The sequence below is a fragment of the Choloepus didactylus genome, chromosome 6, assembly GCF_015220235.1.
Source record: "Choloepus didactylus isolate mChoDid1 chromosome 6, mChoDid1.pri, whole genome shotgun sequence".
NCBI classification, from domain to species: Eukaryota; Metazoa; Chordata; class Mammalia; order Pilosa; family Megalonychidae; genus Choloepus; species Choloepus didactylus.
This window is the reverse complement of record NC_051312.1, coordinates 75,719,776-75,734,174: the sequence shown is the minus strand read 5'-3', so window position 1 is coordinate 75,734,174 and position 14,399 is coordinate 75,719,776. Positions and strand designations below refer to the sequence as shown.

The 14,399-nt window shown below is 41.9% G+C and overlaps 1 protein-coding gene across 2 annotated transcripts in view; it reads left to right on the top strand.

Annotated features, from left to right (window-relative positions):
- The window catches only part of SYT9 (synaptotagmin 9), a 236,401-nt gene that overhangs the window by 179,081 nt on the left and 42,921 nt on the right, over positions 1 to 14,399 (top strand). Inside the window, exons 4-6 of one of the 2 annotated variants that reach the window (XR_005217357.1) lie at positions 8,171 to 8,291; positions 9,669 to 9,840; positions 11,961 to 12,085. Coding sequence is in view for 1 of the 2 variants with exons in the window: in XM_037838817.1 (XP_037694745.1) it covers positions 8,171 to 8,291; positions 9,669 to 9,840; positions 11,956 to 12,085 (423 nt within the window). In the remaining variant the exon portion in view is untranslated. Of the gene's footprint in view, positions 1 to 8,170; positions 8,292 to 9,668; positions 9,841 to 11,955; positions 12,086 to 14,399 lie in introns of both variants that reach the window. The other variant, XM_037838817.1, reaches the window with a different exon arrangement.

The following is a 14,399-nucleotide window of genomic DNA, read 5'->3' as shown; positions in this document are numbered from 1 at the left end:
CTTGGTCTTATTTCTTTTTTCAGTATTTGCTAGAATTAATCAGAAAAGCCATTTGTACCTGTAGGTTTAGGGTAAGGGGAGGTTTTAACTACAGATTTCAGTTCTTTAATAGATATAGGGATTTCAAGTTATCCATTTCTTAATGAACAAGCTTTTCCTAGTTTGTGTCTTTCAAGGAATTTGTCCATATCATGTAAGTTGGCAAACATTTTTTATAATGTTTCCTAATATCATTTTAATAACTGTAGAATCGGTAGTAAAGTTGCCTCTCTAAATCCTTATTTTGGTTATTTGTGTCTTCTCTCTTTTTTTCCTGATTAGTCTGTCTAGAGGTTTATTTATTTTAATTACTTTCTCTAATAACCAGCTTTTAGTTTCATTGATATTCTCTGTTGTTAATTTCTTTTCTATTTAATTGATTTATCCTCTAATATTTATTAGAGGATTTATCTTTTCTTATGCTTACTTTTGGTTTAATTTGCTCTTATTTTTCTGATTTCTTAAGGTGGGAGCTGAAGTCATTGATTTGAGATCTTTCTTCATGTCTAACATAGGCATTTTAGCGCCGAAAATTTCCCTACTTTATCTGCGTTCAACACATTTTAATATGCTGTTTTCATTTTCATTCAGTTCAAAATAATTTCTAATTTCCCTTTTGAGCTCTTCTTTGACCCATGAGCTACTTAGAAGTGTGTTAATTAGTTTCCAAATATTTGAAGATTTTCTGGGTTTCTTTTGTTAATTGATTTTTAATTTATTTTGTATTGTGGTCAGAAAAGATACTTTGCATTATTTGAGTCTTCTTAAATTTTATTAAGATTTGTTTTATGGCCAAGAATATAATTTATCTTGTTCAATGTTTTGTGTACACTTGGAAAAAAAATGCATATTCTACTGCTTTGGGGTGGAATATTTTCTAATTGCCAATTAGGTAAAGTTGGTTGATACTGTTGTTCATTTATTCAATATTCTCACTGATTTCATGTATATTTTATCTCTTATGGAGAAAGGATGTTGAAATCTCTAACTAAATGGAAGATTTGTCTACTTTGCTTTGTAGTTCTGTCAGGTTTTGCTTCATGTGTTTTGAGTGTGTATTACTAGTTGCATAAACATTTAGAATTGTATGTGCTTTTGATGAATTGACCCCTTTATTGTGAAATAGCCTACTTTATTCCTGATACTATCCATTGCTTTGACATCTACTTTGTCTGCCATTAATTTAGCCATTCCAGATTTATTTTTATTAGGGTTAATAGAGCATATCTTTATTTATATTTTTATTTTTAATCTATGTATATCTCTATATTTAAAGTATACTTCTTGTTAGCAGCATGTAATTGGGTCTTGCTTTTTTGTTGAGTTGGACAACTTTGCCTTTTATTTGTATTTTTAAACCATTTACATTTAATGTAATTATTTAAATAGTTGAGTTTAAATTTGCCAACTTACTATTTGTTTTCTCTGTTGCTCATCTGTTCTTTATTAAAAATGCAATTTTTTGAGATATATTCACACACCATATAATCCATCCAAATATGCAGTCAGTGGCTCACAGTATCATCATATATTTGTGTATTCATAGCCACAGTCAATTTTAGAACATTTTCATTACTCCAAAATAAAGAAAAATATAAAAAGAAAAAAGAACACCTGAAACATCCCATGCCCCTTCTCTCCCCCATTATTTATTTATATATATATAGTCTTTATTTGATTACTCATCTGACCATATACTGGATAAAGGGAGTGTGAGCCACAAGGTTTTCACAATCACATGGTCCTACAATAAAAGCTATATAGTTATATAAAATCATCATCAAGAATCAAGTCTACTGGATTACAGTTCAACAGATTCAGGTATTTCCTTCTAGCTATTCTAATACACCAGAAACTAAAAAGGATTATCTACATAATGCATAATAATTCCTCCAAAATGACCTCTCAACTCTATTTGGAATCTCTTTACCACTGAAACTTTATTTTTTTTCATTTCTTTTCCCCCTTTTGGTCAAGAAGGCATTATCAACAACACGATCCCAGGGCTAGGCTTATCCCTGGGAGTCATGTCCCCTATTGCCAAGGAGACTTACACCCCTGGGAGTCAAGTCCTACATAGCGGGGAGGGTAGTGAGTTTATTTTCAGGTTGGCTAAGAGACAGAGAGGCCACATCTGAGCAACAAAAGAGGTTTTCTGGGGGTGACTCTTAGGCATAATTATAAATGGGCTTTACTTCTTCTTTGCAGGAATAAGTTTTGTAAGGACCAGCCCCAAGGTTAAGGGCTTGGCTTATTAAATTGGGAATCCCCAATGCTTGCAAGAATATCAGGATTTCCCTAGATGGGGAAGTTTAGTATTTCCACATTTTTTCCCAGTCCCTCAAGGGGACTTTGCAAATACTTTTTTATTTTCTGCCCAAAATACTCTGGGATGTATCAGGGTATCACATTAAACTGTACAGAATAACAAGATCTTATTCCCTATTCTCGTTTCCATGTAATTATGTTGCTTAAATAAACTGACCATCCAGGTTAAATTAGATAGTATGGTATAGAGAATATAAATTTTGTAACAAATAGACATCTCTTAAATAACAGTTTAAACTCAGGTATAGGTGTGACTGTTGTAAAAGCTTACAATCTAGGAATCTTTACAGTAAGCCTTATTGAACATTCTGTACTCCTGCATCACCAAATTGTCCGATCTCTGCCCACATTCGATCCCCTGATAACTTATGCTCTTGAATTCAATTTTCAGCATTTGCTCATTATAGTTAGTTTATATTAGTGAGGCCTTACAAAATTTGTCCTTTCATTTCTGGCTTATTTCACTCAACTTAATGTCCTCAAGGTTCATTCACCTAGTTGCATGCCTCACAACTTCATTCCTTCTTGCAGCTGCTCCATATTCCGTCATATGTATACACCACAGTTTGCCCTTCTGTTCACCTGTTGATGTACCCTTAGACCACCTCCATCCATTGCAAATCGTGAATACTGCTGCCATAAACACCGGTGTGCAAATGCCTATTCGTGTCCCTGCTTTCACTTTTCCAAGTATATACCAAATAACAGGGTTGCAGGATCATATGGCAACTCTATATCTAGCCTCCTGTGGAACCTCCACACTGCCCTACAGAGGAGCTGCACCATTCTACTTCCCTACCAACAGTGAGTAGGTATATCTCTCTCTCCATATCTTCTCCAGGACTTGTATCTTTCTGTTTATTTTTTAAACAGTTTCATTCACACACCATACAATCCATCCTAAGTGAATAGTCAGTATCTCCCAGTGTTATCACATTTATGCATTCACCACCACAATCTATATGAGAACATTTCCATTTCTTCCGCAAAGAAAGAGGAGGAAAAAAAATAAAAGAATAAGGAATTAAAAAAATAAAAAGGAAAAACAACAGGAAGAATCCCATATCCTCCCTTATATCCCCCATTGACATTTAGCTTTGGTATATTGCCTTTGTTGCAATTGATGGAAGACTATTACAATGTTACTGTTAAGTATAGACCCTAGTTTGCATTGATTGTATTTTTTCCCCATATACCATCCCATTTTCAACACCTTGCAATGCTGATATTCACTTCTTCTCCCCCATGTAAGACCTTTCTTATATTTCTACGTTTAGTCCCCATCATTGTCCACTCTAAGTTTTGCTAAGTTATACAGTCCCAGTTTTTACCCTCTATCTTTCCTTCTGGTGTTATACATGCCTCTAGCCTTCCTCTTTTGACCATACTCATACTCACCTTTGTTCATTATACTTACAATGTTGTGCTATCATCAGATAGTATTGTGCTATCCATTTCTGGCTCTTTACAGTTAATTCTGTTGAACATTCTGTACTCCTACAGCATCAAAAGCCCAATCCCTACCCCCTTTCTACCTCCTGATAACCTGTGTTCTCAACTTTAAGTCTCAGGGTTTGCTCACTATAGTTAATTCATATTAGTGAGACCATATAGTATTTGTCCTTTTGTTTTTTGCTAATTTCACTCAACATAATGTCCTCATGGTTCATCCATGTTGTTGCTTGCGTCATGACTTTATTCTGTTTTACAGCTGCGTAATATTCCATTATGTGTATATACTACAGTTTGTTAATCCACTTATCCATTGATGGACATGTTGGCTCTTTCCATCTCTTGGAAGTCATGAATAATGCCACCATAAACATCAGTTTACAAATGTCCATTCGTATCCTAGCCTTCAGTTCCTCCAAGTTTATAGCTAGTAATGGAATAGCTGGATCACATGGCAGTTCTATACTTAGCTTCCTGAGGAACCACCACACTGCCTTCCAGAGCAGTTGCACCATTCTACATTCTCACTAACAGTGAATAAGTGTACCTCTCTCTCCACATCCTCTCCAACACTTGTAGTTTTCTGTTGGGTTTGTTTGTTTGTTTGTTTGTTTGTTTTGATGATGGCCATTCTACTAGGTGTGAGTTCTCATCTGATTTTATTCCCTTTTTCCTCTTTTGGATTAATTGAGTATAAGAATCCATTTTATCTCCTTGGTTGATATCTCTTTATTGTCTTATTTTAGTCATTTTTTCTAGTTTATAGTATACAGCTTTAACTTATACAGTCTAACTTTAAGTAATATTATACCACTTCATATATAGTATAAGAACCTTGCAAGAATTCTATTTCATGTCTTCCTAATGAATACACCCAATAGAATGAGAATTTCCCTCTCCCAGTATTAAAGTTTCCATCCCAAGGTGGAATCTAAGTGGCCCTGCTTGGTTTACATACCCATCCCTAAACAAACAGCAGTGAACAGGGGCATGAATGACTTGGTCAACCTGAGTTCCTGCAGCAGCCCTCCCAGAACCTCAGAGATTTGGGAAGGTACTCGCCAGAAGAGTCCAAGAAGAGGAATGCAAAAGTGCATGAGGTAGACAGAAACTACAACGGTCATAGGCCACGCCAGGTAAGCACATCATGCAGAAGGAGTTACAGATTGGCACGTAAAGATTTAACATATATTTGCCGTATTCCATATCTTGCCAACAATACTGAACTTGGCCTCACAAAACAGGAGGAAATAAAGAATTTCTTTGTATGGCATTTTCCTTTCCTTTGTACTTTCAGGGACATCGGCTACAAGTGACAATTCTGAATAACTGACTCCTGTAAAACTAAAGAAGAAGCCAAACACTCTACCATCAGTTCATTTGACTTTGATCAGCATTCCAGAAAAACTTTTACTAACAATCTAATAAGCACTTCTGCTAGGCGGTTTCTCAACCTTGGCACTATTGACATTTTGGACTGGGTAATTTATTGTTGTGAGGGGCTGCCCTGTACATTGTAGGATGTGTAGAGCATTCCTGACCTCTACCCATTAGATGTCAGTAATATCTGCCCCCCATTGTGACAATGAAAAATGTCCCCCAATATTGCCAAATGTCCTCTGGGAGAGGAAAATTGCTCCTGGTTTAGAATCACTGGTTTAAGGGAATGTTTACAAACATGGGGATCTACAGGTTCTTGACCCAAAATCAGCATCAGCTGATGGGGAGAAAGCAGAACCAGCAGCAGGTACCCATGAACTCCTGTTCTATATCCCAGCAAGTCCATCTCTCCTCAAGGGACCATGTCCCTTGTTTACCACTGCAGATTCAGCTCCCAGAACAACACCTGGAAAAGAGCTTGTCCTTTTAACAAGCAACCAGCCATAAATACAAATATTTGTAAAATGGGGTTTATGTCAGAAAAAAAGACAACATACTTAGCACAGAAGTAATCTTACAGATCACATTTAATTCTATGCGTCAGCCTTGAGGGCAGGGACTAAAACTCTATACATTTTTAAATCCTGAAGGTTGCAGAGTATCTGTACCTTGTAGACCCTCAGGAAATGTGTATTGAAAGAATTAAGGATTGTCAAGTTATATAAGCACAATTTTGGTTACTCTTATATTTGCTTTGTCAAATCAAGCTCTTTTCCAGGGAGTTGAAGGGAAAGGAGAAGAATGCTAAGTACAGCAATAAGCCATCTGAGGGAAGAACCAGGTGTCTGGGCATTTCTGCTTAAAGCAGACAGGAGAAGTCAAATGGCAAAGGAACAAGCCAGGGAGTAAGAAAGGAAAAAGATAATTTGTGGGGACAGCCCTTGCTTCTCTTTGCCCTCTGCCACCAGCAGGAAGCTCATCTTTCCTTTTCAATGAAGGTAGTTGCTCCTCCTGCAATTGAGAACTCAGCACCACAAAACAATCCAAAGCTTGCCCCATGTGAGAACTCTGTCCCGTCCTACTCCTCCACCCAACCCCAAATGGAAAGGCTCAGCCGCCTGGGTCTCTTGAGGTCCAGGTTCCAAGAACCAGACCAAGAACAAGCTTGCAAGCTGAGGTAATTTATTTATCCAATGCAAGGGATGCACGAAGTTACAGAGCAATCCATCTGCCTTAGTGACCAAATAGATTCCCTTTGCCTCATCCTCGTGTGGATGCAGTCAAGGAAGGAAGGTTGTGCGAGGTGACCTTCCAGAGCTGAATCTGTACTTCTAAAGATAGAAGCATCCTGGGAGGGGAGGGAGGCTGTGGATGTTAAGGGCAAAAACCTGACTCCCTAGAGCATTGTCAGTATGAAACTGTATTAATTAGACACAGGCACCCAGCTCAATAACCTCCCATATCTCCCAGAAATTAAAACTTAATGAACTGTTTTTCTCCTTTCTGGTTAAACTCTCCTTGGGCTAAAAGGGAGAAGGAGAAGAGTCTTCTGACCTATTTGAATGACTGAGAACCGCCCGAGGAAATGTCTTTTCCTGCAGAGGAAAATAGGCTCCTTAGAGACAACCAAGGGAAGGCAAGAGATGCGGCAAAGTGGGAACCCCCAGAGGCCAGCAGCAGAGGCACCTGCAGGGTCTGGGTCCAAGGGAGGGTGCCTGGCAACTGTGAGTGGCTGGGTGGGACCAGGCCAGTGTCTGGGTATGTGCGGGGCTGTGGCAGTGTGGGGTCACTCTGAGCCCCTTGCAGTGTCTTCGTGCCGAACTGTGTAAGGGGCTGGGTGAAAGTTCCCAGGGTTGGTGGAGCCATGTGCTAATCTGAACAGACTGTGTGTGACCAGGTGTGTGCAGTGCTTTGAGGGCCATGCAGGGCTGTGAAGCACTGTGGGAGGGAGAATATGCAGGGATATATGGGGTATTGTAGAAAACTTGGGGGGATTGTGTAGGGGAGTGAGGGGGGTGTATGGAGCATGTGTGTATGGAGGGGGGACTATTTGGAGAAATGTGTAGAGTTCCACAGGTGACTTTGTGGGTCTCTGTGAGAAAGTGTAGTAGAGGCTGTGTAGGGCAATGTAGGGGAGAATCTCTGTGGGGCTCTTGGCAGGGGGGGTTGTGTGGGTCAGTGTGAAAGACAAGGAACTATGCGGTGCTATGTGGGGACCTGTTTGAGAAACTGCACAATATTGCGTGAGGCTGTGTGCAGAATCATGAGCTAGAGTGTCGGTGGGGCCATGCAGTCCTGTGGGGCCATTCAGTGCTTTGGGGCCAAGTAGTGCTGTGGGCTGTGCAGTGCTGAGGGCCCATGCAGTGCTGTAGACTGTGTAGTGCTTGGGCTATGCAGTGCTGTGGGGCCATGTAGTCCTATGGGGCTGGCAGTCCTGTGAGGCTGTGCAATGCTGTGGAGCCATGCGGTGCTGTGGGCTGTGCAGTGCTGTGGGCCGTGTAGTTGTGTGGGACCATGTAGTCCTGTGGGGCTGGCAGTCCTGTGAGGTTGTGCATTGCTGTGTCCTGTGCAGTGCTGTGCACACCTCTTTGTGTCCCTTTGTCCTGGGGGTCTGTGTGGATTGTGGATTGTGTAAGGCTGGAGGTTCGGGACCTCTGCACCAGGGGCTGTGTTCTGGCTATGTGGACCTACATGAGGCTGTGCAGGACCATTTGTGGCTGCATGAATGGTGGCAAAGGCCCTGGACAGCTTCCAAAGCTTTGCCCTCTAAAGACAGACTATGCTTCCTTAGGGTTAGGAGCTCCCAAAGTGCAGGGATTTATTTTTTCCCATGTTACTGACATGGCAGGAAGAGACTCCAGGGATTCATGTGATCAGCAAAAAGGGTACGGTGGCCTCTTCCTGCCACCTGATCTTCAGGCACACCAGGCTGAAGACACTTGCTAATGTGCAGTTTGTGCTTTCTCAACAGGACAATGTGGATCTTGGAGAGCTGATGTTTTCCCTCTGTTATCTTCCAACTGCTGGCAGGCTGACCATTACCATTATAAAAGCCCGGAATTTAAAGGCAATGGACATAACAGGAGCTTCAGGTGGGGCACTCTCAAATTCAACTTTCCTCCGTGGTTCTAATGTACCTTGTGAAGTAGTAAAATGTGTGGACTCTGGAACCAAATTGCCTGGGTTTTAATCCAAGTCCTATCATCTGTTAGCTGTGTGATCTTGGGCAAGTCACTTAACTTGTCTGGGCTTCAGATTCCCTATCTGTAAAATGAGGGTAATATTTGTATCAGGCTCACTGGGTTGCATAAGACTGAATTAATACATATAAAGCCATAAGAACAGTGCATGGTACATACTAAAAGCTGCATAATGTTAGCTATCATCATCATTATTATTATTCTTTCTTGGGTCTTTTACCTTGCCATGATAGTGAACTGGACCTACTTGCATGTGTTGACGTAGCTCATCAAATTGTGTTTTTCCTCAGATACAAGCAGCACTGCCCCAGGCTTAAATTGAAGGCCAGTCCTATCTCCTTTTAAAACGCTCATCAGTGAACTATGCAGTTTGGTTTATCCAGTGACTTGAGCATGTACATTTAAATTCTAAACCCTAACAAAATTTGCTCCCCCCCCCAAAAAAAAAATGTCCCTTATTCAGTTCCTACTATCAAATTTACAAGCAGTCTCTGTAGGGCCTCCCCAAATGTGGGCACAAAACACCCAGTACGCTGGCTCCCAGTTGTTGAAATCAAAGAACGTCCGATTCCACGTATTCTGCTTCCTACACTGAATGGCTCTTCTAAACAGTAAAAACAGGCGTGACTCCTCTGGCCCTCAGTCCCTCCTGGACAGTGGCCCAGGAGTCATGACAAGGCGGGAGGACAGTGAGGCAGGTGGAGGGACCAGGAGAGCATCTGGAGCAGAGGCCAGCCTTGTCACCTGCCCCCATCACAGCCTTTCACTATGAGTAAGCCTGGGTCCTTTCTTCCCCTGGCAAGCCTCCTCCTTTGCAGCCTGACTGCAGCCCTTCTGGGGGCTCCAGACCCAGGACTGCAAGAAGATCGACCCCCAGTCTTTTCCCCTTTCTTTAAGACCTGTGGCCTCCAGGGTCTGCAGTCCGGCTTAGAAATGCCTATGTATTTCTCTTCCTACTGCAGCCAGGAGGATCTTGAATGCTTGCTGAAATGTTTTCTGATTTGGTAACAGATGTTTTCACACTATTTTTAAATTTCACGCTTTTTGAGGAGACAGTGTCCTGTGCTTTTTCTTGGATGAATGACTTAATTATCCCAACTGCGGTCGCTGCCCATGTCTTGTTAATTAAAACCCTCCAAATCCAGGCCACAGGCTGGTGAAGGAGCTCCGCATATCATGGTTTGTGAAAGCCCACCCCACAGTGACATTACTGCCAGCCTGAATCTACACTTATGCTCACAGTACCCCTGCTTCTCCTGGTCTGTACAGATCCCTATGTGAAAGTCTCCCTGATGTGCGACGGCAGGCGCCTGAAGAAGAGGAAAACGTCCACCAAGAGAAACACGCTGAACCCTGTTTACAATGAAGCCATAGTCTTTGATGTCCCTCCCGAGAACATTGACCAAATCCACTTGTCCATAGCGGTCATGGATTACGACCGGTGAGATGCTGCTCTTAGTGTAAATCTCCTGTGCTGGGGCTGGGAGGGCAGAGGGCAAGCATAGTCATGGATTCCTAGCTGGTGTCCCAGGCTGCAGGAAATGAGTTGAACCAGCAGTGGTGGTCGAAAGCAGATGGACAAGAAGCCACATTTTTCAAACCATGCTACAAGAATCAAATTACCAAATTGCGTCCTGGTTCTCTCATTCTCTTCCTTCTCTTTCTTAATTCTTTCTCCTCCTCCATCTCCTCCACTCCCTCACTTTTCCCCCTTTCCATCTCTGCATGCCCCCTAGAATCTCAGCTTCAAGAACTGTCACCCCACCAATCTTTATCTTCTTCTCACAGGCTTGCCCTTCATGAGAAAGATTCCACTCAAAGTAGCAGAATAATTACCTTAGCCAGACCGTCAACATTTTTAAATACATTACTTCAATCTTCTTTTTCTTCTCCCAAAGTGTTTAGTAAAGATCATTTCCATCTACTTAAGTCTGATAGCAAACACAGAAATGTTCTCTTGGAAACGCTAGAATCAGTATGGATGACAGTGGGCATTAAAATGTATAAGATGCTTGACTTTTTAATTAATACAGCACAGAACAGATATTTATAGCCTGCATTGTAGCCAATTGTGTATTTAAAGGACGGATTTGAGAAACAGTCATTTTAATATGCAAAGGAAGTACCAACAGGGAATTATACATGTTAAACCAGTCATTAGACTGAAATTCAAAGTCTCTTTCTAATTGGAAACCACCCACGTGGTCTGAGCACAATTATAAAAAAGCCATTCTGACTTCTAATATAATCTTACAAATATTATTTGGAGCTAAAAATCTGCCCACATGCCTCTGAAATGTTGTCAGTGAGGGAGCTTCAGTGCTCTGAACACTCTTTCCAGCAGGTGCCTGGGTAAAGCATGACTGTCTTCCAACCCAAGGAGCATGTGGGTTGGCTCAGCTGCCCATGGGTGTGACAGCCCACGCTGGGCAGTAGACCTTGTCCTGCCTCCTCTGGGCAGCACAGAACACTGATACTGTCAGGCCACGGGAGGGGACATGGCTCACCAACTGTAGAAGGTTGGGCCAGCATTTTTCAAGCTATTGCCACGTTTCCTACATTGACAAATCTGATTATGTGAGCTCTGCTTCAATTTAATTCTCAGTAAACTCATGACTCTGGCCTGGAAAAAATCCATGGCAAAATTCACAGGGCTTCTGCATGCAACTGATTTTAATGAGCATAGAATCAAATATCTTTCACACTACCTCCCCACCCTTGCCTCCCTCTCATTTTCCCCTATACAAATAGAAAGAGAAAAACCACTCATCTTTTTGCAGGAGGAAAAAATAAAGGGAAATAATATGTGAATTTGGATCCCAAAGTATTAAAGTATGGGCCATATCATTCCAGTTATGCAAAGACTTTTAACCAAAAACTGCTAATTAATGAAGAAAACTGGCCCAAGGCAAGGACCCACCCAAGGAAAGTTTCAAAAATATTGACTCTAAAAAAAGGAGTTTAGTGTCTCTCTACAGTTGGGAAATCACATTGGGTCAAAGAAGCTAAGCTGAGCTTGGAAGGAAAGAGGGAGAGTATGAGACTACAAACTGCTCTTTAAAGAGAGGGGAGCCCCCTCCACTTGGCCCTCTGGGTAGGCTCAAGACTACAGCTGCCAGTTGCAGATGTGATCCCTTACCACGTCCTTCATTGCTTCTTGCAGAAACTTGAACAGCCATTATTGCAAGCAACTCCTTTCAAATGGCCCCCTTGTCATTACGTGATTGGGAGGCCTAGAGGTCACCATAGTTCCAGAATCAGGAGTGACATCCTTAGCATGCACCAGGGAGTTCTTCGAATAGGGGGCTTGGGGGTAGTCCTTGGGAGCAAGCTAACCCATGCCAATGGTACAAAAACTGAAGTGTGTGAGGGCCAGACTCTGCCCTTCCTCTCTGTGCCACTGAGTACAATATTGAACCCCTAGTCCTGTTGGCTTTTGAGCTTGGCCTACAGTTTTAAGTTAGTGAATTCCCAGTTCCTCCATCAGCTTAACTGAATTCCTGTTGTTCTTACATATAAAAATTTTAAGAAAAAACTATTGGGGGCATTTTCACAGTGTAGGTCACAACGAGATCATCGGCGTGTGTCAAGTAGGCAACGAGGCTGAGAGACTGGGCAGAGAGCACTGGAGTGAGATGTTGTCATATCCTCGGAAACCCATCGCACACTGGCATTCCTTGGTGGAGGTAAGACATCACCCCTACATGTTCCACTTTGCAGGAGAATAAATGCTTCACTGTTGAAATCCAGGAGCCACCAAAAATGTGAGTGCCCCAAGACCTACGGTCATAGATGGGTTTCCCAGGCTGCATTTCCTGGGGGCCTCAGGACTTACATTCAATTTGAGACTGTGTCTCACCACCAGCATGGTAGGTTTTGAACACAGAATGCGGAGCCACCCCCTCACTGTGATTGTCTTAAAGAAAAAGATGTGCCAAGACTCTCTGACCCTATGTTATAGCTTTGGCTTGACCTTTGGGGGGCATCTGCAGGACCTGGGTAAGTTTGGAGTTTCAGACATTCATATAGCTTGAGATCAGAAGGAAACCTGGACTAGGAGAAAGGAGGCCTGTGATTCTGAGCAGGTTGTTTAGACCTGAGACTTAGTTTCTCCACATGTCAAGTAAGACAATAAAACCAGCTTCATGGGATTGTTGTGAGAATGGAATAAAGTATATAAAGTGCCTGAAATGTGATAGGTACTAAAAAGAGTAAAACTATGGAGTTCTTTTTGTTATTATTTAGTCTCATTGAAAAGAATGATGATGAAGTCAGAATTTGTTTTCAGACATTTTGAAAGGTCTACAGCAGAGTTTCCTACATAATTCAACCTGACTTCATAAAGGCCTTTGTAATCACTCAAGCCCACTATTGAGGGAGGCCTGATCACCTTTAATCTCTGTGGAGGAGTGGGGCTGAGCCTGTTCGCAGTCCTAATTGGTGTGCCCTCCTAGTACATTGTCCCTGAGCAGGACATTCCCACTTTGTTCTCAAGCCAGGCTATGCCAGAGTTTGGGCTTGGTCTCTAGTGACCCTTTCTGGAAAGATACTCCCTGAAAGAGGGTCCTACAAGGTAGCCAGCAGGGCATGAATGACTCTGTTCGATGGCAGCATGGCTTCCCCTCTCCCTTGTGATAAAGATGGAAAACAACTCAAAGGGCTCACATTCTCCAGCTGGCTCCTGGGAAGAGCCTGTCTCCCAGCAGGGGTAGAGACTCAGAAGAATTATAATTGAAACATTCTTCCAGGAGCCACTTAGCAACATTGGCTCACTCCTTTATTTCCTAATTGTCTCCCTCATCATTTCTTCATTCATTCACTTACTATGGTTAATTAGGATCAGCCTCAGCGACATATGGTAAAATCCCAAAATCAAAAACAACAGCAAATGAAATGAAAATTTATTTCTTTCTCACATAAACAAGGCTCAGAGGAAAGCTGTTGTGGTGTTACTGTGGCTCAGTGTTCAACAGAGAGAGACCTAGGCTGCTTCTGTCTTTCTTCTTGACTCTTCCAGCATGAGTTTCTTCTTTGAGGTCACCTTGTTGTGCAAGATGGCTGCTGAGCTCCAGCCATCACGTCTTGCAGGCCAGTGAAAGGAGGAAAAGGGCAAGAACCAAATGGGCATGTACTCCTTTTTTTTAAAATTCAGTTTTATTTCGATATATGCACATACTATACAGTCATCCACAGTGTACAATCAGTTGTTCACAGTACCATAATATAGTTGTGCGTTCATCACCACAGTCAATTTTTGAACATTTTCATTACTCCAAAGAATATAAAAATAAAAATAAAAGTAAAAAAGAACGCCCAGAACATCCCATCCCCCTATAACCCCCTTTTATTCATTTAATTTTTGTCCCCACTTTTCTACTCATCTGTCCATACACTGGATAAAGGGAGTGTGAGCCACAAGGTTTTCACAACCACATGGTCACACAGTGTAAGCTATATAGTTATACAATCGTCTTCAAGAATCAAGGCTATTTGGTTGCAGTTAACAGTTTCTGGTATTTCCTTCTAGCTATTCCAATACGCTAAAAACTAAAAAGGAATATCTATAAAATACATAAGAATAACCTCTGGAATGACCTCTTGACCCCGTGTGAAATCTCTCAGCCATTGAAACTTCACTGTTTCATTTCTCTTCCCTTTTTTGTTGAAAATGGTACAATAAGAAAGGCAAGGCAAGGTTTATGGACTGATTCTAAGCATCAGGGCCTCTGGTGTATTCAAGGAGAGCCTGGGGCCTTCTAATTTGCAGGGTCCCTGAGGACGTCTCTGCTCACGGGCTGTAGAAGCCATGATTCTTTCTTTCCTGGACCCAAAATTAATAAACCCTAAAGCAGACACATAGGACCTATAAACCACTGGAGTCCTAGCTGAGGAACTGGTGTGACTGAACTGCACCTTGCTTCTTCAGCTCCTGATGGAATTCTCAAAGGAATCCATCTGTGGGCTCATTAAATCATCGGGGTCTGTCACTAGCAGTGACAG